This window comes from Ananas comosus, linkage group 22 (assembly GCF_001540865.1).
Source record: "Ananas comosus cultivar F153 linkage group 22, ASM154086v1, whole genome shotgun sequence".
Classification (NCBI taxonomy): Eukaryota; Viridiplantae; Streptophyta; class Magnoliopsida; order Poales; family Bromeliaceae; genus Ananas; species Ananas comosus.
This window is the reverse complement of record NC_033642.1, coordinates 376,524-398,745: the sequence shown is the minus strand read 5'-3', so window position 1 is coordinate 398,745 and position 22,222 is coordinate 376,524. Positions and strand designations below refer to the sequence as shown.

The following is a 22,222-nucleotide window of genomic DNA, read 5'->3' as shown; positions in this document are numbered from 1 at the left end:
ATTAGTGACAATATTAAACAACAGAATATTAAAATAAAAATTTGATAAATTATAAAATACTAAAGTCAAAATTTGAAAAATTATAGAGCGCTAATATGAATATTTGATAAATTATAAGATACTAAAATAAAAAAAATTGAAAGTATAGGGGGTGGTACGCAAAGTGACAAAACCCGCCCTGTGGGCCCCACGCACACTCGCGAGTCACGTGACCACGTCTCCTCTTTTTCTCGTATCTCTCTCTCATCTTTCTCATTTCTTTCACAGGAGTAGAAAGTAGAAACCCTCTCTTTCGCTCGATCGGAGGACGACGACGACGACGACGATCATGGCGTCCCGTCTCCTGACGACCCGATCCAAAACCCTAACCCGCATCCTCNCCGCTTCCTCCTCCTCCTCCTCCTCCTCCTCCCTCTTCTCCTCCACTTCGGCCCCGATCGATCCCCTCCGCCTCTCCTCCCCTCTCCTCCGATCCCACTCCTCCTCCTCCGCCGCCGCCGCTGCCGCAGCCGCCGGAGGATCCGCTCCGCCGTCCCCTTCCCCTACGCTCGATTCCTCTCGGAACCCTCTCTTTCGCCCCCCAAAGGTGCGCATCACTCTCTCTCACTCTCTCTCTCTCTCTCTCTCTCTCTAAACTTGGTTTTGATCCAAATGAGGATGATTAGCACTTTTATCTCGAGGCAATAGGATGAAATTTTGATGGAACCCGCGGTGCTGGAGTGTAATCAGTAGGATTTTATCTCGCTTTTGGGGGATTTGCACCTTTATTCATGGATGAGGATGATTATGGACAGAGATCGTGTGCTTTTCTCGACAATTTTAGCAATCGATTCTGAAGATCGGGTTACAAAGAAGTGCTGAGTAATTTTTTTTTTTTTATAAACTATTTAAATGGTCAGGAAAGCTAAAGTTGTTGTTTTTTTTTTTTTTTCCTTTTTTGGGATAGACATTTCCTCATTAATCTGATGCATTTCCTCTATTATTGGAGAATTTGGAGAATCTAAGGGTTATGGTAACTTGCCGAGCATTACAGAATGTAGATCACATCTATTTCTTCGACTCAATTAGGGTAGCAAATGTTTCACTTAATAGAGTTTAGTGGTCTTAGATTACAAAAGTTTCTTTTTAAAAATTTTCTTATCAGTTTAATTTAGGTCGGAATTAGTTCAAAGGGTTTAAGACCGACACTGAGTGATGCTCCAACGGCATTTGTTAGGCTAAGATATTGTACAGTTCCTGTCTTAAGCTTATTACTAATTGCCGTCGAATTGTTTCTTTACCTGAAGTTCATATAATTTGGAGAACTAGAATTGTTAATTATTGACTGTCCTGTTGACATCGCAAGATCCTACAGCGAGCGTGAAATGGATCATAAATTCTGTGCCAAGTCGTGTTTCTTATCTCTCATACTTTATTTTGGGTGTGTACTTCAGTCCATGTTCCACATTTATAATTGATATTTATTCTGCTATGAAAACCAAGACCTGAATTTGATACATCTAGATGCTTAAGTTTAACCCGCAGACTTGTTTTAGGTTTATTTTTTTTCTTTAACTTAGTGTGTTTCCTTAGCAGTTTCTGTTTTCTACAAGGAAACTATGAGGGGCGCATATGGAAATGAGCTTTTGTTATTTGCTTTTGAACCCAACTACTTGGGTGATAATGTTATTTATCATTAACGCCGTCAGTGTCTTCGAGTGTTTTTGACGAATGAATGAACATAGTTAGATTGTCTCCACTCTCCAAAAGAAAAGGTGAAAGAAGAATCTCCAACATACGCGAACACAACAATGAAGCCTTTCTTTGCATATAATACCATCTCTCTTCTGTGTTTCAGAACTATATCTTTTATGCCTCTTTTCCTTTCTTTCTCCTTCTCAAATTAGTCACTACAAGAGGATGTTTTCTTTAACCCATTTCCTTTTGTCTTCCTTCGCCTGTTTTATCACGTCTTTTCTTTCCTTTACCTATATTGTTCTCTACTCTTCTCATTTATTTTGATGCTCTTATCTTTGAGACATCCATGATTTTGTATGTTTTATATCCCTAGTTTTTCTTCGTATTGCACCCGAGAATTGTCCCTCTTTACTTCAAATGTGAAAGCGTCTATTTTTAATTCCATTCTGTCCCAGCATTATTTAAAGAGAAACAATGAGGAGAAATCAGCACAATTTAGCAGAATAGAAAAATAAAGTAGATAAGGTTCGAGTATCTAAAACTTTTTTTTTTGTTTTCTCCGGACATGTTTTGATATGCGTAAAATCAACATAGTGATAGGTATTTCTTTGTAAAGATTTTTGTTTCCTTCATATTCTTTTTCATAGTAATCTAACTAATGAAATTCCAAACTGCACAACTGCACTAATAATAGTCATGTTAAACTTGTTGAAGGTTGCAACAGCTCATCCTGCAAATTTTACTCGCATTGCTTTTTGAGCTTTGAATATATCCTTACAATAACTTGTTTTGCAGATTTTGGAGAACAAGCTGACATCTCCATTTTACTCATTTACTTCATCATACGACAGTGCACGAGTTTTACCTCGTAATTTTAGTGTGAAAGCACAGAGTGGGGCAGTGATGAATCTAAAGGAGAACATTGACTCACAGGTTAGAAATTAGCCTCAAAAGCAAGTATATTAGTAAACTTTGTGTTAGACTTTATATATTCTTTCTGTAAGTCTTTTTGTTAAAGAAAATTGTTTTAGCATTTTTTTCACAATTACAGATGTACTTGACTAATGTCAATATTCGTTCCTCTATCCTTAGGATTAACCTTTTTGCACAAATGCCTTTCCGCTTAACTTTCCACTACAAAAGTGTCGAATAGCAAGATGACCATTATGCGCCTAACTTTTTGCGCATATACCCTCTAAAAATTTGGTAAATGCTGGAATAGCCTGTAGCACCAATAACTAGGATTTCGCCTTAGTTAAGCATACTACTTTTTGTGAACAACACACAAGCAAGCCGCTATGTTTTAAAGGGCATCTATGCAAATAGATACTTTTGAGGGGTATGACACGTAAAATGCATGTTACGAGTAGTATACAAATGTAAGAAAAGAAAAATAATAAAATCATATCCCTGCTGATCTTGTCTGTTTGATGTTTTATTTACATCTTTTGCAGACGGTGATTAAACCAGCTGTGGCCGGAGAATCTGATCGCCTGCCTAATAAAAAGGACGGAGGCTCCCCAAAAGTCATGGCTTTTAGTCCATTGGAAGGCGCCGTCGTCAAAGCACGAGAAAGCGGGTTGAGTTTTGAAAGCCTCAAGGTAAGGCGATACGAGCTCTCTCAGAAAATCACCTACGCTCTCATTCCCGCGCTGCTTCTCGTGTCGAGGACGGACGTGCTCACTTCTCTGCTAGTCTTCTCGGTCTACTGGCAAATTCATGGGTGCTTCAAGGAGATTTTCCTCGACTACGTCCACCACGAAGTGACCCGCAACTGGGTTCTGATTTACTTCGCGATGCTCCTCGTGATATTGGCAAAGGACACCATTGTTTTCTTCAACTTGGTATGATGAAGTTGCCATGGTCACCAAAAGGGCTAAGTTTGGTGTCCTCTTGTTTCTATGTTGATGCAGAATAATGATAACAACAATCTGGGTTGTAATTTCTACTTTTAGATGCCCTTTCTTTTCTTCGGAATGAGATGGTAGGAACAAAGGATGAATGTGAGTTGAATAATATGAAAAGATCGATGCGTGTTCCGTAAAACTTTGATAATTTTGTGGTGTATGAACTTTTTTTGTTGCATCCTTCTCTAATCCTATTTCCTTGCATGCTTTGTCATAATCTAGTGTTGTGTATGGTGGAATCTGAACACCCCACTAATTTTGTAAATTAACTGGTAATTGATAAGCTGTTGACTTTTGACTTTTTGGTAAACCTGCTTTATGATCAAGCAGTTCTTGCTGAGAATAGCTTCTGCTTCTTTCCTACTTAGGCTTAATTTGGTATTGAGTTTTATCTAACGCTATTAAAGCGTTGAATAAAATGGAGTTGAAGAAAAAGCATATAGGGATATGCTTTTGCGTTCTCCGGTGGGACTGTAGAAAATATATCGTATATGCGGAACATAATATTACGTACGGAAATAAACATGATATTTTTTCAATATACTTTCTCCCCGTAATCTAAAACGAAGCCTTAATAAATGCATCACATAAAGTTATTGCTCTGGATAAGAAAATTTATATACATTTATATATATATATATATATATAGGAAAAAAAAGATTATAATTTTATGGATAATTGGAAATTGACAAAGGCATGAAGTGAGGATATAAGAATACAGTCAAAGTGTAGGCAATAATTTATTCTCTAATAAAAATATTTTTAAGCACTTAAAATATAGGATATATACATATATTTTTAAGCGTTTAGAAATTAAATTTTTTATAGTATTATTTATTATTATTATATATATATATATATATATTTTTTTTTTTTGACTCATTTTTTATTGGATTATGGAGACGCGCACTCCAAAGATGTTTATCCACAAAGTGAGACAGGTACATGTGATGGTGACAAGTCCGAGTTCCAGTTCATAGTCCAAGCATGCATTGCGTGATTGATTTGGAAATATAGTAATTGATTTGGAAACATTTTTGGGTTTTTTTTTTTTTAGTTTAGTTCTCACCTACCCCAGGTATTATTATTATTATTATTATTATGATGATGATGATTATTAAGGGTTAATTTTAGGAAAAACTTCAAAAAAATCTTCATGTGGTTTCACACTTTTTCATTTTAATACTCTATGGTTTAAAATGTATCAAGTTAGTACCCTGTGGTTTCTCACTTTATCACTTTAGTACTCTGTGGTTTAAAGTGTATCATCAAGTTAGTACTCTGTGTTTTTGCACTTTATCACTTTAGTATCCTATGGTTTCATACTTTATCATTTTAGTACCCTATAGTTTAAAAACCACAGGGTACTAAATTGATACAAAATTGAAACCACAGGATACCAAAGTGATAAAATGCAAAACCACAGGGTACTAACTTGATACACTTTAAACCACAGAGTACTAAAGTGATAAAGTGAGAAACCACAGGGTACTAACTTGATATATTTTAAACCACAGGGTACTAAAGTGAAAAAAATTGAAACCACAAGGGGGGTTTTTGAAGTTTTTCCTTAATTTTATATAGATTTTTGTAAATATAGTGAACGATAAGCATATTCATGTAAAATTTAACTTTTATACGTTGTCTCTATAATATTTTTAAATGTTTCTATCGTTAAAATTTGTTAGAAAAATTTAGTTAATAATAGGTTAAATATATAATTTTGATTAATTTTTGACATTTTTACTCCTCTTATATTATACTGTTATAATTTTTGGAGAGAAATATTTGTGATGGCAAAATTAAAAATATAAATAATTCTCTAATAGTTCTCTAACAGTAACAAATCAGAGTAATATATTTTAAAATATCAGAATTTTTATAAGGACAATATATGAAAATTTAACTTTGTAGAAATTAACCCTATTATTTATATTATTATTAGTATGGGAACACCAATGCCGAATCCTATCTGTTTCTTGCACAAATCGCATGTACTCGGCGCCGACTTCTATTCATTCGACAAGTGTCGCTCTCTCTCTCTCTCTCTCTCTCTCTCTCTCTCCAAATTCCAACTCCCGCAAACTCCATGGACGCGGCTACTTCCGATCTCGCAGGTCCCTCCCCCTTTCTCTTTCCCCTGCTTAATTCGTGTTCCGATTAGGGTTTCGAGTGGATCAATTGGCTTTTGGATTGTTTGTGTTTCTCAATTTTGGTGCCCACATTTTTTTTTTGGTGCTTTTTGGGTGAAAATGTATAGATGTTAAACGAACAATACATCGTTTTGATTCGACTACCCATTATTTTAAATTTTTGATTTTAGTACCAAATCTTTTAATTTAAGTCATTCGATGGCTCTTTCGGCACAGAATTTAAGCTAATTTTTTATTTTAATAAATTTTTAGTTACTTGGCGCATAAAATTTGCTAACTAAGTCCATAAAAGATAAATGTTGAATCCAAATTTTGAAATTCAGGAGTTATTAACTGATTCAAATCAAATAAATTAAAATATTATGTAGCAAAATCAAAATTTTTAAAAATTAGATAGTTAGATCAACATGGATGATAGATTGTTGAGGTAAGTTGATCTGTTTTTTTGGTTTCAGGATTAGGGATTGTGATTATGGGAGTTAGCGGCTGCGGCAAATCGTAAGAGCCTCTTGTACTTGTACTTTACTGCTTATAATAATATGTTGTTAATTCTTTAATTTGCAATACATTTTGTGATCATGTTTTATTGATGAATTTCATAATAGATGTTGATATTCACATCATTTGATAGGAGTAAAGTGAGTACATGTTCGTATCGACAGTTCTGTTCCTAAACCAGTGCATAATAGTGACCACTTATCACATCTTAAGAGGCAAAATTAAGAACTCTCTGTTGATAGTAAAATTTGATCTGTGAATATCAGCTGCGGATGCTAGTAACCATTCTTTCGATAATCAGTAAAAATTAAACGAAAGGAATCGTATGCGTGTGCAATGCACAACCTTTGGATCATACATGTGGTGCGCAATCCACGGGCGTCGTATGCGTTTACTATAAGACGCGCCCTATGGAATTTTCGTCCTGCTGCGGATGGTGTTTGATGTATCACTATTCCTATCTTTTTTTTGTTAGATTATAGGGAATGCTGCATACTTGTGCCTTGCAATTGCAAATCAATGAATTTGGTTCAAAAACTCTTTCCTAGGAAGAAGGCATTTAGTGTTTTTTCCCTCTCATTTCAAGGCTTTTGCATCCACATCATTACTGAGCATTTTGTTGAAACCTTCTCATTCTCAGTTTCATACACTTTTTTTTTTGTTAATTTAAGCTGAGAACTTAGCTTTGCAGTGGCTTTTTGCAACTCTAACTTTCAATTTGTTGTGGCCTGAACTTGGTAAATATTTGTCGCATTATGTCGGAGAACTGTTGCAGAATTGCTTGCAAAAGCATCTCTGCAGCGGCTTTTTGCATCTCTAACTTTGAATTCTTTGTGGCCTGAATTTGGTTAATATTTGTCGCGTTATGTCGGCAGAACTGTTGCAGAATTGCTTGCGAAAGCATTACAGTGCAGCTTTATTGAGGCGGACGACTTCCACTCTCCGGCAAATAAAGGTACTCCTCAACAAAACATCTGAAACTTGTATGCTCATTTTTGTCAATTTCACAATAATATGAATGCAACATTGACTAATGCATGCCTAAAAATTTTGAAAGAATATAATCCCTTAACCTACTTTTCTGAAATATAATTGGTGCCTTTGACATATTCTTAATCTGGGTTTCTTCGAGAAATTTTTAATCATCTCCGACAAATATAATTGGCATTGGAACTTGTTGCTAATCTTTGATGTGAGAAAAAGGAAGAAACAGTTTACTGCTATGTGCCGGAAAACTGCAAGCATTAAGTTACTCTAAGAATTTAGCGAGTTATGATTGCATAGATGAGATTTTCAACCCTTCGGAGTTGAATAATGTTTTCAGTGAGCGCTCGTGGTAAATCGGTCTCCGCTTAAACTTTCTACATCGACTAATGTTCATAGGGTTCATAACAGAAAACAAGATGCGGCATCATTCTCTTTTTAAAAGATCTTCTAGCATTGCATAAGCCCTCTTGAGCTTTGAAGATATTTCTTAGTGGAAATGCTTTTGAATGCGACGGAAACTTAGCCCTCCTTGGTTGTTACTGGATTATTTAGCTGATGAATCTCATCAATTTTATATCTTGTAAGAACCACTCTTTTGTTGCAGCAAAAATGAGCAAGGGAATTCCGCTAACAGACGCAGATCGAACCCCATGGCTCGAAGCACTCCGTGACGCTATCAAGGAAAAGTTACTCCTCGGCGAAAATGTGACTGTCAGTTGCTCAGCATTGCAAAAGAAGTACAGGGAGATTCTCAGATCATCAGACATCAGTTACAAGCCTGGGAGTTTCTCTAAATGCAGAGTGAAATTCATGTGTTTGGAAGCCCCGGCAGAGCTAATCGCCGCAAGGATGAAGAAAAGATCAGAGGAGGGGAAACATTTCATGCCCGCGAGCTTGTTGCGGTCTCAGTTGGATTTGCTTCAGATTGACGAGGCTGAGGGAATAAGTAAGATCGATGCGAGTATGAGATCCGAGAAAATTGTGGATGATGTATTAGTCCTATTTAAAGGCACTTGGAGATGTGCATTGTGAACAATATGAATCTATTGCTTTTGAAGGATTTGTGATTTACAAATAAAAGAAAAAGTTGTGTAATCATATTGTATACTTGCCTGTTCGTTTCACCGATGGTGAAGTTCAGGTTGAAGCAGACTTTTGGATGAATTAAAGTTAATATAAAAATTACTTTTCTTCCATTGTTTGGTTATACGGCTGTGAAACTGAAGTTTTCTGAGTTTTGTAGTTTGTTTGGATGAAAAGTAAATGGTATAAAAGTTGGATGTATGAGAGATGAATTAATATTTTCTTATTTTTTCTCACTTTAATCCCAAAAATTCACTTTGACCTGGAGTGTGTCGTAATTGATTACACTATTTTGAAGAGTTTGAATTTCGACTGAAGGTGAAGTTATGATGAAATAAACAACAGAAGTGGGAATTCGCAGTCAAAAACCACTGCATCTCTCTCCACTTCTGGCGAAACAAACACACAGGGGCTGAATCTTCTTCTTTGGGTAATTTATTCTTTCATTTTATGGCTTTTTTATGAATCCTCTCTTCTGATATTTCAGCTTAAAACCAATGCACAACAAAACATCAAGCAATTACTAACAAAATAATGCGAAATCATCCTCACAAGATTACGAAATGCACAACAAAAAATCAAGCAATTACTAACAAAGTAATGCGAAATCATCCTCACAAGATTTTGAAATAATTGTGACGACGGAAAACTCAGATGAAGTGAAGCAGCAGTAAAACAATGCTGGCAATGAACTGCATCTGCAGCTGTACTACTGCAGCATATGAAGCTCGAAAAAATTACACCAAAACTCTGGGAGCAAATATCAACTCGCTTATCGGCTGATTCTGGGTCATAAAAAAACAACCTATCACGATAACATATTCGAAATGCGTAGAAAAACGCTACGCGACGAACATCATCAGCGAAGAAACCGTCACATATTACTAGCAAATATACTGATTTAAGAAAATAAAAATAAAAATAAAATCTCGCAACAATGGAAGGGGAAAAAAAAATAGAACACTCTCATGTAGCCATCCAACTAATTTCAAGATTCATAATCTCTATACAAAACAAAACCTAGTGACTAGTTTGCAAATATTTTTCCAAGATGCAACTCTCTATACAAACCAATAACATGATCTTCGAGAAACAGCAAAGTAAACAGTCGGAAAAAGTTTCTGTCGAAAGAGAAAGTTTCTGTCGAAAGAGAGCGCTGTCCGATCACGGGAACTGTTGCCGGTTGTACGTGTCCTCGTGCACAAAGACGGGCTGCGTGCTCTGCGGGGGGATCACGGGCTGGCCCATGGCGATGCCATGGTTTTGGATCTGCTGCGGGCCCCAAACTGGCTCCGAATTGATCTTTGACGATGATAATGCGACATAGTAAACGATCCCAAGCGCGACACTAGCAAGGGCAAGGACGGCCCCGCCGGAGAAAACGCCGGGCTTGACCACGTAGCAGAAGCTCCCAAAGTACATGCTCTCTTCGCCTCTCTGGTCATTTAGGGCTGCACCCGTCAGCAATAGAAGGAATGCAATTATGAAGGTCACCCTGCATGCCAGGGCAAAGAATCACAAAATTGAAAGTGGAAAAATAATCAAAATATAACAAGACAAATTTTCAAAAAAAAACTTAAAACAGTTATCATACATCAAATTTCTCTTTCTTTCTTTTTCATTATTTTTTCTCAAAATTTTTCTTTTTTTTAACCCTTTTTCTTTTACTCTTCTACATCATAAGTATTATTAAAAAAGATGGCGCCATTGTCGATACATCTAAACAGTAGTAACGGGAAGGACGAAGATAATCGTCGCATTTCGTCATCACCTTTTCATTACATAAATATGTACTTACGGAGAGTTCAGCTGTGGTGCTGCTAGGGCATGCGAGTTTGCAATCGAGCCATTCAATGTATTCGAAAGTATTAGAAGCATCTATGAACTAGCTAATACATGGAGAGAAATTTACAGAGAACTGAAGAAGCCTACAAGCATTTGCATGCAAGGAAAGTTGGCTTATAAAGCAACTAAGATAAGCTCATTTACGATCCAAATAGTTAGCACTTGTGCATGAGATTTATGTTTAACAAGATAACATGGATGAGTAATAATAAATAATTCAAAAAAGGATCATGATCAAGTTCTATTATATCGTGTTATTAAAATGCAAATGAGTTGCAGAGCTTACGCCAATTAATTGGTGACTACTATTCATCAAATTTGCAAGATTTGAGGAATATTTCACAAAATAAAAAAGAATTAACAGAGAAATTAGATCAGTGAGAAGAAGACTTGAGCAAATAAATGCCCTAAACAATCCGGGAGCAGCCTGGCTCAGTCTTTGCTCAGACTAGCTGAGAAATTCAATCAGTTTCATTTCTCGATAAGATTTAAATGGGTAAAATGTTAGACAACAGCATTCCGGAAAATTAAAATTCAAGTAGCAGAAGATTACCAAGAAACTATGAAGGAGATCAACCCTACAGTCCAATTGGTGCCCGAGGGATGCGGATGCTTCTTGCAACATATGCACCCGGCTACAGTATTTATGATGGCTTGCGCCATCATAAGAGCGACCGCCGATGCCAGCCCCAGGACCAAGGCCGGGCTCCTCGGATATATACATTGATCCGCCCCTGTCGTTTGCACGTCGGAAGCCTGCAAGAATCACAACAGGGAATGAAAATGTTCTCGAATGGGAAAATAGCTATTCTAAGGCTTCTATATGGAGTTAAGCCACTCTTCGCTGCGAAACAACTAGCTAGAGAATGTGTAATGTTTCCTTAAATCATTTAGAAATACTTTTCCTTCCATGGATTCTATTCGAAAAAGTTATGAAAAAAAAAAACAAACAAACAAACATAAACACAAAATAGCTAAATAATGTAGGATGCATGTGTCAGCAAGCAAAGGTCTGGTGGCATACTATTAGAGCTTGATTTATATCAGCACTTTGAAAGTATGTTCAAGATAAGAATTTATAGTAAAACTAATTATTCCCTCTCTAGAAGCATAGATAAAAATAAACACATTCCATGAGAAAGCTTTTGCACTGTAGAATACACTACAATTTCCAGGTTTTGCACCTGAAAAAGGGGGGAGAGAGAGGGTCTAGTAGCATATGGAATGGTATTGACTGGTTTTATCAAAAGAGAGCAACGTACCCGACTTATTCAATTGACTAAAGAGAAACCAAAGAAAAATTTAGGGGTAATTCAAGACCACTAGCATCTAGTAATATATGTTTACATTCAGAAACTAAAAATGAAGAAGTAACATAAGCCACGATGGAAAGAAAAGGGATGAAGCCTCAAGTATGAAATGCGCAATCTTATTTTGCATTATTAAGAACCTTATTTTGCATTTGATGCAATGAGATACACACCAACATGGACTATATTTATTTAGATGATGATCTCATGCAATATAGACTAAAAAGACAGCTATAAGAATTGCTCGTTTATCAAAGCAGGACTAGGAAAACCTGTATGACCAGGAATTTCAGCAACACTAGGTATAAAGTGAATAAGAGCTAAATTTAATGGCAAATGAATATAGAAACGAGGACTTTTCTGTTACTTTTCGTCTTTTCATCCATTACTAGAACAAGGGCACCAGTGGGAAAAAAGAACTTTTGTAGAATTGAAATAGGAGAGCTAATAAGGCATTGCGCTTCAGTTTGTTCTTTAATAACTGCACAGCATTCAATTAAGAGAAAGTTTTGGTTGCATAGTTGATATACAGATCACATCCTGGATCAGAATGTTGCATAGCTACGACCAGTACCGAGGAAGAGAATATGCAGCAATTGGTACGAGAAAACTGCAAAATCTCAGATTCCAGAAGGACATGTTCAGCCGATCAATCAAACAAAAGAAAAGAATTCAGGCAACTTTTGGTCTTTGCAGCTACCAGATAAGATCCAACTATCCAAGTATAACTAATAATGAGAAAATTTCCTCTTAAAGATCATACATAGGCTAATAAACAGTTCATACGCTAACATGATAACCAAGTTTCAGGAGAGAACACATTGAAATAAGAGAAGTAAAGAAGGTATTATTAGTATTCAAAACTTATCACCAAATGAAAGCATAATAGAGAAGGATTATTGTTAATATATATTCCTAAGCCCGTTTCCTACTATTGATCTTCTTGGGTTTCGTGATATCAAAGCCAATTCTAAACCCAATCGTTCCGCGAGGACATGGGTTCAATCCCCCACCTTCAACATTTAATGGGTTAAATTCCCGCATTATATAATGGGTTAAATCCCCATCTCCTACCTCACCTCTCAATGCACGTCTCTTTCATATCCATCATGTGCGTTGGCGTCTTAAAACTAGATTTTGATAACAATGATAAAATAACGTGATAACATCATATATACCAGCAAAAGTAATAGTAGTGAAAAAAATAAAAAAGAAAACATTAAAGAAGTTGGCCCAACCTTCATATACCCATAAACATCCTATAATCATCTAGACCAAAACAATAACAAATTTTTGGTAACCAAGATGATTAGCCAAAAATTCTAATAAACTAAATCTTAGTTATCAATAGAAGTAATCAGCAACACTACCATCTAAAAACACATCCAAAAAACTCAATTAATTTAAGAAGATGAATAAACAGTAATAATAGCATCAACCCACAAATCCTAATAAACTAAATATTAGCTAACAATAGAAGTAATCAGCAACACTACCATCCAAAAAACATATCCAGAATAAGAAGAGAAATAACACCATCAACCCACGAATCCCTCGCAATACTTCATAAACACCACCACAAGCAACAACACATTAGCAAAAGATCTCTCCTTTCCACGTCCCCAAACATAAAATCACCAAAATTTCACCGGCCTCTTTCGACCAAAACCCATTCGCGGCCAAATCGCCCAAAACCCTAAACTCCCCGCGCACCGAGTCGCGATCCTCACAACCCTAGAGAGAGAGCGAGCGAAGGGCTCACCTTAACCCTGGTGCCCTCGGCGGCGAATCCGAGCGCGGCGGAGAGGAGCCCTAGGAACCCGACGACGCCGCACACCACCACCACCTTCCTCTCCATCTCCCCCCTCTCCCCTCTCCCTCTCTCTCTCTCTCTCTCTCTCTCTCTCTCTCTACAGAGCAAAAGAGAGGGAGCTTGTTGAAGTGGGGAAGGAACCTCCGTGACTCTGCGCGTGTTATGTGTCGCCTCGGTGGTTGAGTAGGGAACAAAGAGTAAACATATTTTCTTTTGGGCTATTTTTGCATTTAGCCCCCCCTCGAAAAAGAAAATTCTACAAATAGTCTCATAAAATTTATGTTTTTAAAGATTAGTCCTATCCCTACCATGCGAGCATGGACGGCGGCGTAGGTTAGTTGAACATGACAGTGAATTGTTAATTGTGTTTCATTATTTTTTTACTATGGTGTTACGTAATATTTCGGGTTTAGGATTTAGGAAGGACACGTACAGTGAATTATTCACCGTATTTAGATATGATGAATGATTTACTATGTTCAACTTAACCTATTGCCACATCACATGGCGCTTGTATGGCGGTTGCCTGGCAGGGATAGAGTCAATCTTATAAATATAAGTTTTGTGGGGTTAGTTATAAAAATTTTTTTTGTGAGAAACTAAATACAAAAAAGTCCTTTCTTAAATAGTAAGTAAGCGATAGATAAGCAAAAGTCAAATTATTATTATTATTATTATTATTATTATTATTTGGTTTTACAAGAAAGCTCGGAGAGGAAGTTCATTACGTGGCAGCTATATCACATTATCTATTCTGATCAACTATAATTTTTTTAAAATTTTGAGAGAAAAATATGATAAAAATATTTATCCAAAAATCATTATGGGACGAGTGAACTCCAGAAAAGCAATTTGATTGGTTGGAGACACCACGTCAATAATATGACTACTGCATTCTAGATTTTTTTTGAGGTTGTGTGATTGTTTCACCAAGAGTGCTGAATAGGGCCAAAATGGTTTCAACTATATATATTTATTTTTATTGTTAAATATACTATAATTTCATCTTCCAGCGAAACTTTAATTCTTGAAAATGTTGGAATTAAAGTGATCTGGACATATTAAGGACGGGAGCGAATTTTTAGTGGATTAGGATAGATAGAAAAAAGGGGAAGGGAATCTTACCTATCTCTCTATTTTCTTTGCACATCGAGGTGGATTCGGAACGAACTATTTTTTACCGCCCAAATTCATTTGCATCTCTACCTACCCATATCCATTTGCATCCTTACTTCATCCCACCTCGGGCGCCTTGGGCCGAGGTCAATTAAAATAAAAATAAAATAAAATAAAATAAAATATTAATGATGGAGATTTTTTTTTTTGGTGAAACAAATACAGAGACGTGAAGATTCAATAATTTTTGATGAAACAAACACAAGACGTGTGAAAATTTTAGCTTTCATGTTGTTTACTTTTTGCTAATGGAACAGCAAAAACAGCGAGAGAGAATTAATTTTTACCTGAATTTTAATTTTCTCGAAAAAGTTTATTTCAATTTGAACTTCATCTTCCGTGAAACAAACAGATGCTTAGTCTCTCAAAGACTGCGATTTGTTTAATTATCTTATTAATTCTTCCACTAGTCTTGTCAACTTATTTTTCAATACTAAAATATTAAAAAAAAATTCATAACTCATCATATGTGTAAGGCATAAAATTTATACATATTAATAGAGTATATATATAGAGAGAGAGAGAGTTTTCATTCTAGCCTTATTCAAATTTTTATTAATTTTGATAAAATATGTCACGTCAATTCTAATAAAGATATGTCTACTTATAATGATCAAAGTTATGGTCCCATGTTTTTGATCAATCTTGGCATCAATTATTTTAAATTTCTGAAAGAGTTTAGTGGTTCGTTGTACTCCACACTAAGACGTCGAACACTCGATAAGATATATGAGATGTGTCATATGCAAGGTGAAGATGGGGTCGTAGGCATCGAGGATGATGTTGAGGATGGTGAGATTGAGCTTGGCGCAAACAAGTTAGTACCATGTGGTTTCGCACTTTTTCATTTTAATACCATGTGGTTTCAAGTGTATCAAGTTAGTACTATGTGGTTTCTCACTTTATCACTTTAGTACCCTGTGGTTTAAAGTGTATCAAGTTAGTACCATGTGGTTTCTCATTTTATCACTTTAGTACCCTGTGGTTTAAAGTGTATCAAGTTAGTACCATGTGGTTTCTCACTTTATCACTTTAGTACCCTGTGGTTTAAAGTGTATCAAGTTAGTACCATGTGGTTTCTCACTTTATCACTTTAGTACCCTGTGGTTCAAAATGTATCAAGTCAGTACTCTGTGGTTTTATTTTTGTATCAAGTTAGTACCTTGTGATTTTATTTTTGTATCAAGTTAGTACCCTGTGATTTTTAAACCACAGGGTACTAAAGTGATAAAGTACGAAACCACATAGTACTAAAGTGATAAAGTGCGAAACCACAAAATACTACCTTGACACACTTTAAACCACAGTGCGAAACCACAAAATACTACCTTGACACACTTTAAACCACAGGGTACTAAAGTGAAAAAGTGCAAAACCACATGATACTAACTTGATACACTTTAAACCACATGGTACTAAAGTGAAAAAAAGTGAAACCACAAGGGGGGTATTTGACGTTTTCCCATTAAAAAATAAATAAAGTAATAAAAATGAAAAGATCCCTTCATTTGGCCCATGGCATTTTCCCTATATGAAACCTACTCTCTCAACTACTAACAATTGCTACTAAGGGAAAAAGTGATACAACTCATTTGAAATTCCCCTAGAACATGAAGTTCTAACTAATGCTTCTCCTTTAAGACTCGGACGTTCATTCCAGCTTTCTGCTACGGCAGAAGCTTTCGAACTTTTACTTGTCAAACACCTGACTACTATTTCTCTATCTAAAACAGCTATTTTGAAAACTACGCCGAGACCATAATGTAAACACATCCAAATGATCCAGCTGCCCAAGTTGATCTGTTGCTTTCACTGCTTCTGCAACAATCTATTTCAGATAATTAAGACACATACACTGTCAGAAACTCTCAACTACACAGAGAGGACCACTTCTCATATGGTAAAAATGAATGTAAGATCCCCCTCAACTACAGAGGATTTCAAAACAGGCCCCGCAAATTGTCTTGATTTGAAATAGTTCGATTTTGTTAAATTTATGCAACGGCTTTAACCGTGTTACAGGGATCACCGTCGGAGCTGTTAAGTTTAACAAAAGCCAAAAATTAACTGATTTTTTGATAACCTGAAATCCAACTGATAAAAACTGACGAAAACCCAAACTAAGAAAAAGAAATTTGTGGAGTCTATTTAAAAATGTCACACTGTTTAACCAATCACTAGAAATAACACGGTAAACGCAAGTTTACTAAAATTTCACCAATATCTTCACATTACGTCCAGAAACAAAAGCTCGAGAAACAAGAGTTTTACCTTGTGCTTTTTGAGGTTTAAAAACTCTGTACCCCTTTCCGTTTCGGTCAGAAGCTCTAGATTTTCCTTTCGTAGCTTCTCGAGTAGAGAAGCTATTCTATATCTGCACCAGAGACAGAAAGAGATGTGACATTTAAAAAGAGGCTGTTACAAGGATCCTACTCTGATGTGGACTTACAGTCTTGAGAGAGTGAAACTCCGCGCTCTGCTCGAATCTTCACAAATATGTCGAATACGAAATTACTGGTTTTCTTTAGTTTTCAACTATTTGCACGTGCAAAAAGACAAGAAAAAAGGGAAACTTCTAGGTAACTAGTCATACTAGGAGTTAATTCATCACACATAGTTGAAAACTTCAAAGGAAACTAGTAGTTGGAGTTATTGCAATACAAAAAAACATTAATGTCTATCCCATTGTACGATATCTCAGTACAAGGAAGGAAAAAGATACTAAGAAAATACAACAAAAAGATTCACTACTATTGCATGTGCAAAATTACTGGTTTTCTTTAGTTTTCAACTATTTGCATGTGCAAAAAGACAAGAAGAAAGGGAGCCTTCTAGGTAGCTAGTCATCCTAGGAGTTAATTCATCACACATAGTTGAAAACTTCAAAGAAACTAGTAGTTGGAGCTATTGCAATACAAAAAAACATTAATGTCTATCCCATTGTACAATATCTCAGTACAAGGAAGGAAAAAGATACTTAGAAAATACGACAAAAATATTCACGAATATTGCATCAAGCCTTTAATCCAGATAAATTTATTTGGCGTTTTATACCAATTTATCTGTTGCTTTTTTTTTTCTTTTTCTATAACTAACTTTGTTGCTTGATCGAACATAGAAGGCAAAGAAGATATAAACCTAAAAAAGCAGCTAAAGTATGCCAGTACTTGAGTAAATTTCGGAGGTGAAAAGAATGTATCATTAGAGATTGATTCACAGATAACATCTGCTATTTACATTACCATTGACAGAGCAACATGAAACAGCATTGCATGTACATAAAAGTATTAGCATCAAAATCTCAAAAGGTTCCAGTCTAAGCAAATCTAGATATAAGTTGCCTTAGTATCATGCATATAACAAATAGACACATTACTAGCACTGTATTACTAGCACTGTTTGTTCATTAGAAGAAGAAAAGTTGAAAAACAGATTGACAAAGAGCAAAGTTGAAAAATAATTTAGTCAGTGGTACTGATGCAGTATCATCACGATTGTGCTCATGATGTCTTCGATTGCAGTATTAGCTATGGCTTCAGGTTCTTTTGAATCTTTTTTTGACCCAAAAAGGAACAAAGTGTTGCAAGCAAGGATTGTCGTGCCGGTCGGCATGGTCTGGCACGGCTGGCACAAGACCCTCGTGCCGTTCATGCCGATAAGCTTGTGTCGCCTATGCCAACCATGCCAACATATAAATTGACAATCCTTGATCATGAGATACAACCACTACTATAATCAATAACTGCATTAACCTGTTACTTCATTCCATGAAGCCGATGCCAACAAGACCGGAGTTAGACCGTATCTGCTAAAATAATACATTAATGAATATCAAATTAATTCATTACTCAACCAAATTAACTACAATCTCTAGATATATCCACAGGATTTTCATGCCAGAACTGATCAATTTTAGTTCTTAGATCTCCCCGGATTTCCTAGACTAACTAGACAACTGACCAATATCATATACAACATCAAACACATTGCAATATACATTTCCATGGCAAAATTTTTATAGTATTGAGAAGTATACAAGAACATGAGGGCGGGGCAATCTTAACTAACAAACTGTGATATTCTACAAGTTAATTCAGGCTAACAAAGATAACAAAGAACATCATGAGGATGAAGAACAAGAAATAGCAATTTCGTAGAGACTCGACAAATCAGATAACATAGACAACAATCCAATCAGCAAGCATTATATTTAGCTCCAAACTGATTAGTTAATTCGAACCTTCCATATATACCATGAGAACAGCTATGGCTTATTTTATGTGATTGTCTATGTACAAAATATCTTTGAAGATAACATACGAAACATTGCAATCGTAGCATAACAAGTGGGGAAGAAGCTAGCTCATAATTGTCACAAAAACTAAAAGATACTACGGCACAACATGATATAAAGTGGCAAAGGACTTTAAACAAACTAGTAAAGAATAACATGCTTGTTTAGAAAACAGCTTGAGCCATGTCATATTACACAACTCTGAACAAGTATGGTTGCATAGTAACTCATACATATAAGGCTCCATACAATTATCATCATAGAAAACAAAAAGTTATTACATGCCTAGCAAGATAGCATTTGCAGCAAGATGCCCGAAAATCTAGAAGATATGAAATAGTTTCATATGCTGGCATAGTTAAGTGTTCATCTGTTATGGTTAATGCATTGTCAAAGCACGTCATAAAGGCAGCTGGACTGGGTAATGTTGGCAAACAATGAAATTAATGGAAAGCAGTAAAGAAACTCTGATTTCATTATTGCAAGACCATGCTGTTACACATCCCATGGAACGTATAATTGCGCTTCTAAAACACTCGAGTAGTACAACTGGTACGATTCTAAGCTACAGTTTCTGATTTCTGCCTCATTTCGAGACTGTATTTTACTCTTACAACATATCCAGAAATACAACAACATGCCTCATAGTTATAAAACGTGGAAACATGATTCTGAATTCGAACATCAAAAAGGTGCACTAGCCCAAGCTAACAAGCTCTACTCGACGTGATCCTCTACGACCTGAGTGTTTTGAAACAACAGATCTCTTCTTTTACCAAAACTGGGTTCTGAATTTTGTCCTCTATATTTCAATTCCGAAGGTCCTCTAATACCAGGATCGGCAGAAACAGGTCTATATGGTATCCCTGTCGCTGCCGAGAAGCGAGGAGGCGAAACATACCTTCGTGGCGCACCTCTTAGACCGCCACCTCGCAGTTCCCTAAGATCGCCAGCGCGCGCACCATCTGCATAAGCTCTATCACTACCTGTGTGATTGAGAAGGCTAGCATGTGCGGCAGCAACTGGCGAGTTGAAAGACTCTTCAGGCGTCCAACCTAGTGAATCCTTCTTCTTCACATAGAACTGCCATATCCCTATCAGAAACAAAAGGAATAGTAGAACAGGGCCGCTCCAAACCACAGCATTGCTCTCCACCTTGAATGCCGGGAAATTTGACTGATACACACCTATATATCCATCCCCAAACCCTAAAACCACAAGCTTTTCGCGATCGGCCGCGATCAAAGGCATCCCAACTAATGATTCGTCAGAAGTAGCATGAGAATTCACGAACATTGACTTGATTTCTTTGAGGGTTGCGAAAAAGAGCGGCCGCGGAGCTCCAACCCTCCCATAGAACTGCGAGGAGATATTGTAGACAAAGACCTTGGCATGGCTCGCAATTAAGAGATAGCCTTTCATGGTTTGGATAGAGACAGGACTTTCGATCTCCGATTTCCTCATGGCTCGAACCCTACATTTAAGATTGGCAACATCACCAAGGAGGACTACATGAAGTAAGTCGCCACCAACGGTGAACCCATAGGCCTTCGACCGCTCTGACAGGTCAAAGGAGTAAGCTTTCGGGGTTGATCCATTGAGACCTTCGCATTCCGTTTCTCTCAAAGCCATCGACCTTAGGTCAAGGGATCCGGCACCGGTCTCGGTCAAGAAGAGGAGCCTTTGTTTTATGAAAGCAAGAGGCCGGCTAGAGGCAATGGCGGTGCCATAGAGGGTCCCATTCTCCGTGAAAACCCTAATTCTTCCACTGCCATCCGAGGTGATGACATAGCGGGCACGTCCAATCTGATGGACCTCGAGGATGAGCACAGGGGACGAATCGGATCCGCCGCGGATGAAGAGGCGGGATCCTGCAACAGAGAGGGTGAACCAATCGTCAGCTGCATTGGCGGAGGACTCGAAGAGACGGTGAGCGGCAATGGAGCCGTCGGCATGGCCGACGAAGAGGAGGCTCTCATTGCGGCGGGAGACATAGGCGAGGAGAGCGGTGACAGGGGATTCGGAGAAGGCGGGGAGCTCAATGAGGACGTCCCCCGCGGCGGAGAACACGTACACGCGGCCGCGGGAGTCGCCGACGGCGAAGTACTTGCTGAGGCCGTCGACGTCCTCGTAGGGGAGCACCGCGGCGGCGGCGGCGGCGGCGGAGTCCTCGAGCCGCGCCGCGGCGGCGAACAGGAACCGCTCCGACCACAGCGTCCTGTGCTTCGTCACGGCGACCCCCCGCGAGTTCCCCTCGCCGCCGCCGCCCGCGGCGGCGGCGGCGGCGGCGCCGGACGCCGGTGAGAGATCCGGAACGGGGGAGGGCAACAGCTGCTCGGATCTGGCGGCGGAGGCGGAGCACGCGGAGAGGGAGGACTCGAGGGCGGAGACGGACCTCGAGAGGGTCTCGACTAGGGTTTCGAGGCGCTGTAGCTGGGCCTCGTGGCGGTCGAAGAACGAAGGGGGTTCCGATCCCGCGGAGAAGGCGAAAGGAACGTGTGGTACAAAGAAGAAGACGAGTACGGCAGCGAAAGCGGCAAAGGCGCTCGCGGAGGCCGCCATGGATGGAGGTCGGGGGCTTCCTAGGGTTTCCGCTCCGCTTCGCGCTCCCTCTCCCTTCCTCCTCCTCAGATCTCCGCCATTAGCGACCTCGCGAGCTCGATTCGCATCGAAGGAATTAGGGTTAGGGTTTTACGAGGAAGGGGAGAAGAGATTGGAAGGGAAAAGAAAGAGAAAAAACCAGTACACTAGCAAACTATTAAAAAAAAAGAAAAAGGGCGTAGTGATGGGGTTGGAGAGGGATCCGGTGTTTACTGGGTTGTACGAATATTTGTGCTTCGCAGTTTTGGGCTCGAAACGTGGCGCCAGAGTCGTGAATAGTCCTTGTACCATAGTCATCTATTTACATTAGCACTGTAGTCCCTATAAAAGTTAAAAAATTAAAAAAAATAAACATTTTATTTTACTATAAATAGTACAGTTCCTTGCAAGTTACAATTCGCTTACTTTAATAGCTTGAAATATTATTATTATTATTAAAGGATTAAATTTTGAATTTTTTTCGATGTTAGAAACTAAAGTATTAATACGGGTGGAAGATTCAAGGACTAAGTTGCTAATTTGAATAATGCAGGGACCCTTCCTATTGTTTACCAGAAGCACCTGGAGAGTTGACCCAGGACTGTGGATTGGTTGACCGTAGGCGTTGACTTTTGGAACAAAGAGGAGGAGGCGGTGGTGAAGGTGTTTCCGTAGACCCGGTCTACCGGAGTCGACATACTGTTTTTGGTGTAATTGTTGAGTGGAGGGGGGAAAAAAAAAAAGTGAACTTCAATTTGCTCTGGTTTGGTTTATTACAACTTTGTTTTATTTTTATTTTATTATAAAAATGTACTATTAAATAAAATGTTATTGCCAGCGTGATTGCAAAGAGTAATGTTTTAAAATCCAGGTCGAACTGGCTGGTTCGACCGATTCGA

At 37.9% G+C, this 22,222-nt stretch overlaps 4 protein-coding genes across 5 annotated transcripts; 2 read left to right on the top strand and 2 right to left on the bottom strand.

Annotated features, from left to right (window-relative positions):
- LOC109727498 (succinate dehydrogenase subunit 4, mitochondrial-like) lies at positions 329-3,776 on the top strand. The gene is made up of 3 exons (XM_020257634.1): positions 329-586; positions 2,473-2,610; positions 3,132-3,776. Exons 1-3 carry the CDS (start codon positions 329-331, stop codon positions 3,525-3,527), a joined length of 792 nt encoding a protein of 263 aa, XP_020113223.1. The 3' UTR covers positions 3,528-3,776.
- On the top strand, positions 5,558-8,429 carry LOC109727336 (probable gluconokinase). The gene is made up of 4 exons (XM_020257416.1): positions 5,558-5,701; positions 6,193-6,235; positions 7,111-7,190; positions 7,827-8,429. Exons 1-4 carry the CDS (start codon positions 5,674-5,676, stop codon positions 8,252-8,254), a joined length of 579 nt encoding a protein of 192 aa, XP_020113005.1. The 5' UTR covers positions 5,558-5,673; the 3' UTR covers positions 8,255-8,429.
- Positions 9,127-13,318, bottom strand: LOC109727335. The gene is made up of 3 exons (XM_020257415.1): positions 13,223-13,318; positions 10,704-10,906; positions 9,127-9,800 (listed from the first exon to the last, which is right to left on the bottom strand). The coding sequence occupies exons 1-3, from the start codon at positions 13,316-13,318 to the stop codon at positions 9,470-9,472; spliced, it is 630 nt and encodes a 209-aa protein (XP_020113004.1). The 3' UTR covers positions 9,127-9,469.
- Positions 19,187-21,484, bottom strand: LOC109727342 (uncharacterized membrane protein At1g75140-like). 2 transcript variants are annotated; one of them, XM_020257428.1, is made up of 2 exons: positions 21,037-21,484; positions 19,187-21,006 (listed from the first exon to the last, which is right to left on the bottom strand). In XM_020257428.1, exons 1-2 carry the CDS (start codon positions 21,303-21,305, stop codon positions 19,461-19,463), a joined length of 1,815 nt encoding a protein of 604 aa, XP_020113017.1. In that variant the 5' UTR covers positions 21,306-21,484; the 3' UTR covers positions 19,187-19,460. The 2 variants fall into 2 exon arrangements, with proteins under 2 accessions (XP_020113017.1, XP_020113016.1); XM_020257427.1 differs by having other exon boundaries at positions 19,187-21,484.

Excerpts from the sequence above, each read along its gene's own strand:
- LOC109727342 (XM_020257427.1), bottom strand. The coding sequence starts at position 21,305 with ATGGCGGCCTCCGCGAGCGCCTTTGCCGCTTTCGCTGCCGTACTCGTC.
- LOC109727335 (XM_020257415.1), bottom strand. The coding sequence starts at position 13,318 with ATGGAGAGGAAGGTGGTGGTGGTGTGCGGCGTCGTCGGGTTCCTAGGG. Across the intron at positions 10,907-13,222 it reads CCGAGGGCACCAGGGTTAAG|GCTTCCGACGTGCAAACGAC; the intron begins GTGAGCCCTTCG and ends TGATTCTTGCAG. Across the intron at positions 9,801-10,703 it reads ATCTCCTTCATAGTTTCTTG|GGTGACCTTCATAATTGCAT; the intron begins GTAATCTTCTGC and ends CCTGGCATGCAG.
- LOC109727336 (XM_020257416.1), top strand. The coding sequence starts at position 5,674 with ATGGACGCGGCTACTTCCGATCTCGCAG. Across the intron at positions 6,236-7,110 it reads GTTAGCGGCTGCGGCAAATC|AACTGTTGCAGAATTGCTTG; the intron begins GTAAGAGCCTCT and ends TTATGTCGGCAG. Across the intron at positions 7,191-7,826 it reads CCACTCTCCGGCAAATAAAG|CAAAAATGAGCAAGGGAATT; the intron begins GTACTCCTCAAC and ends CTTTTGTTGCAG.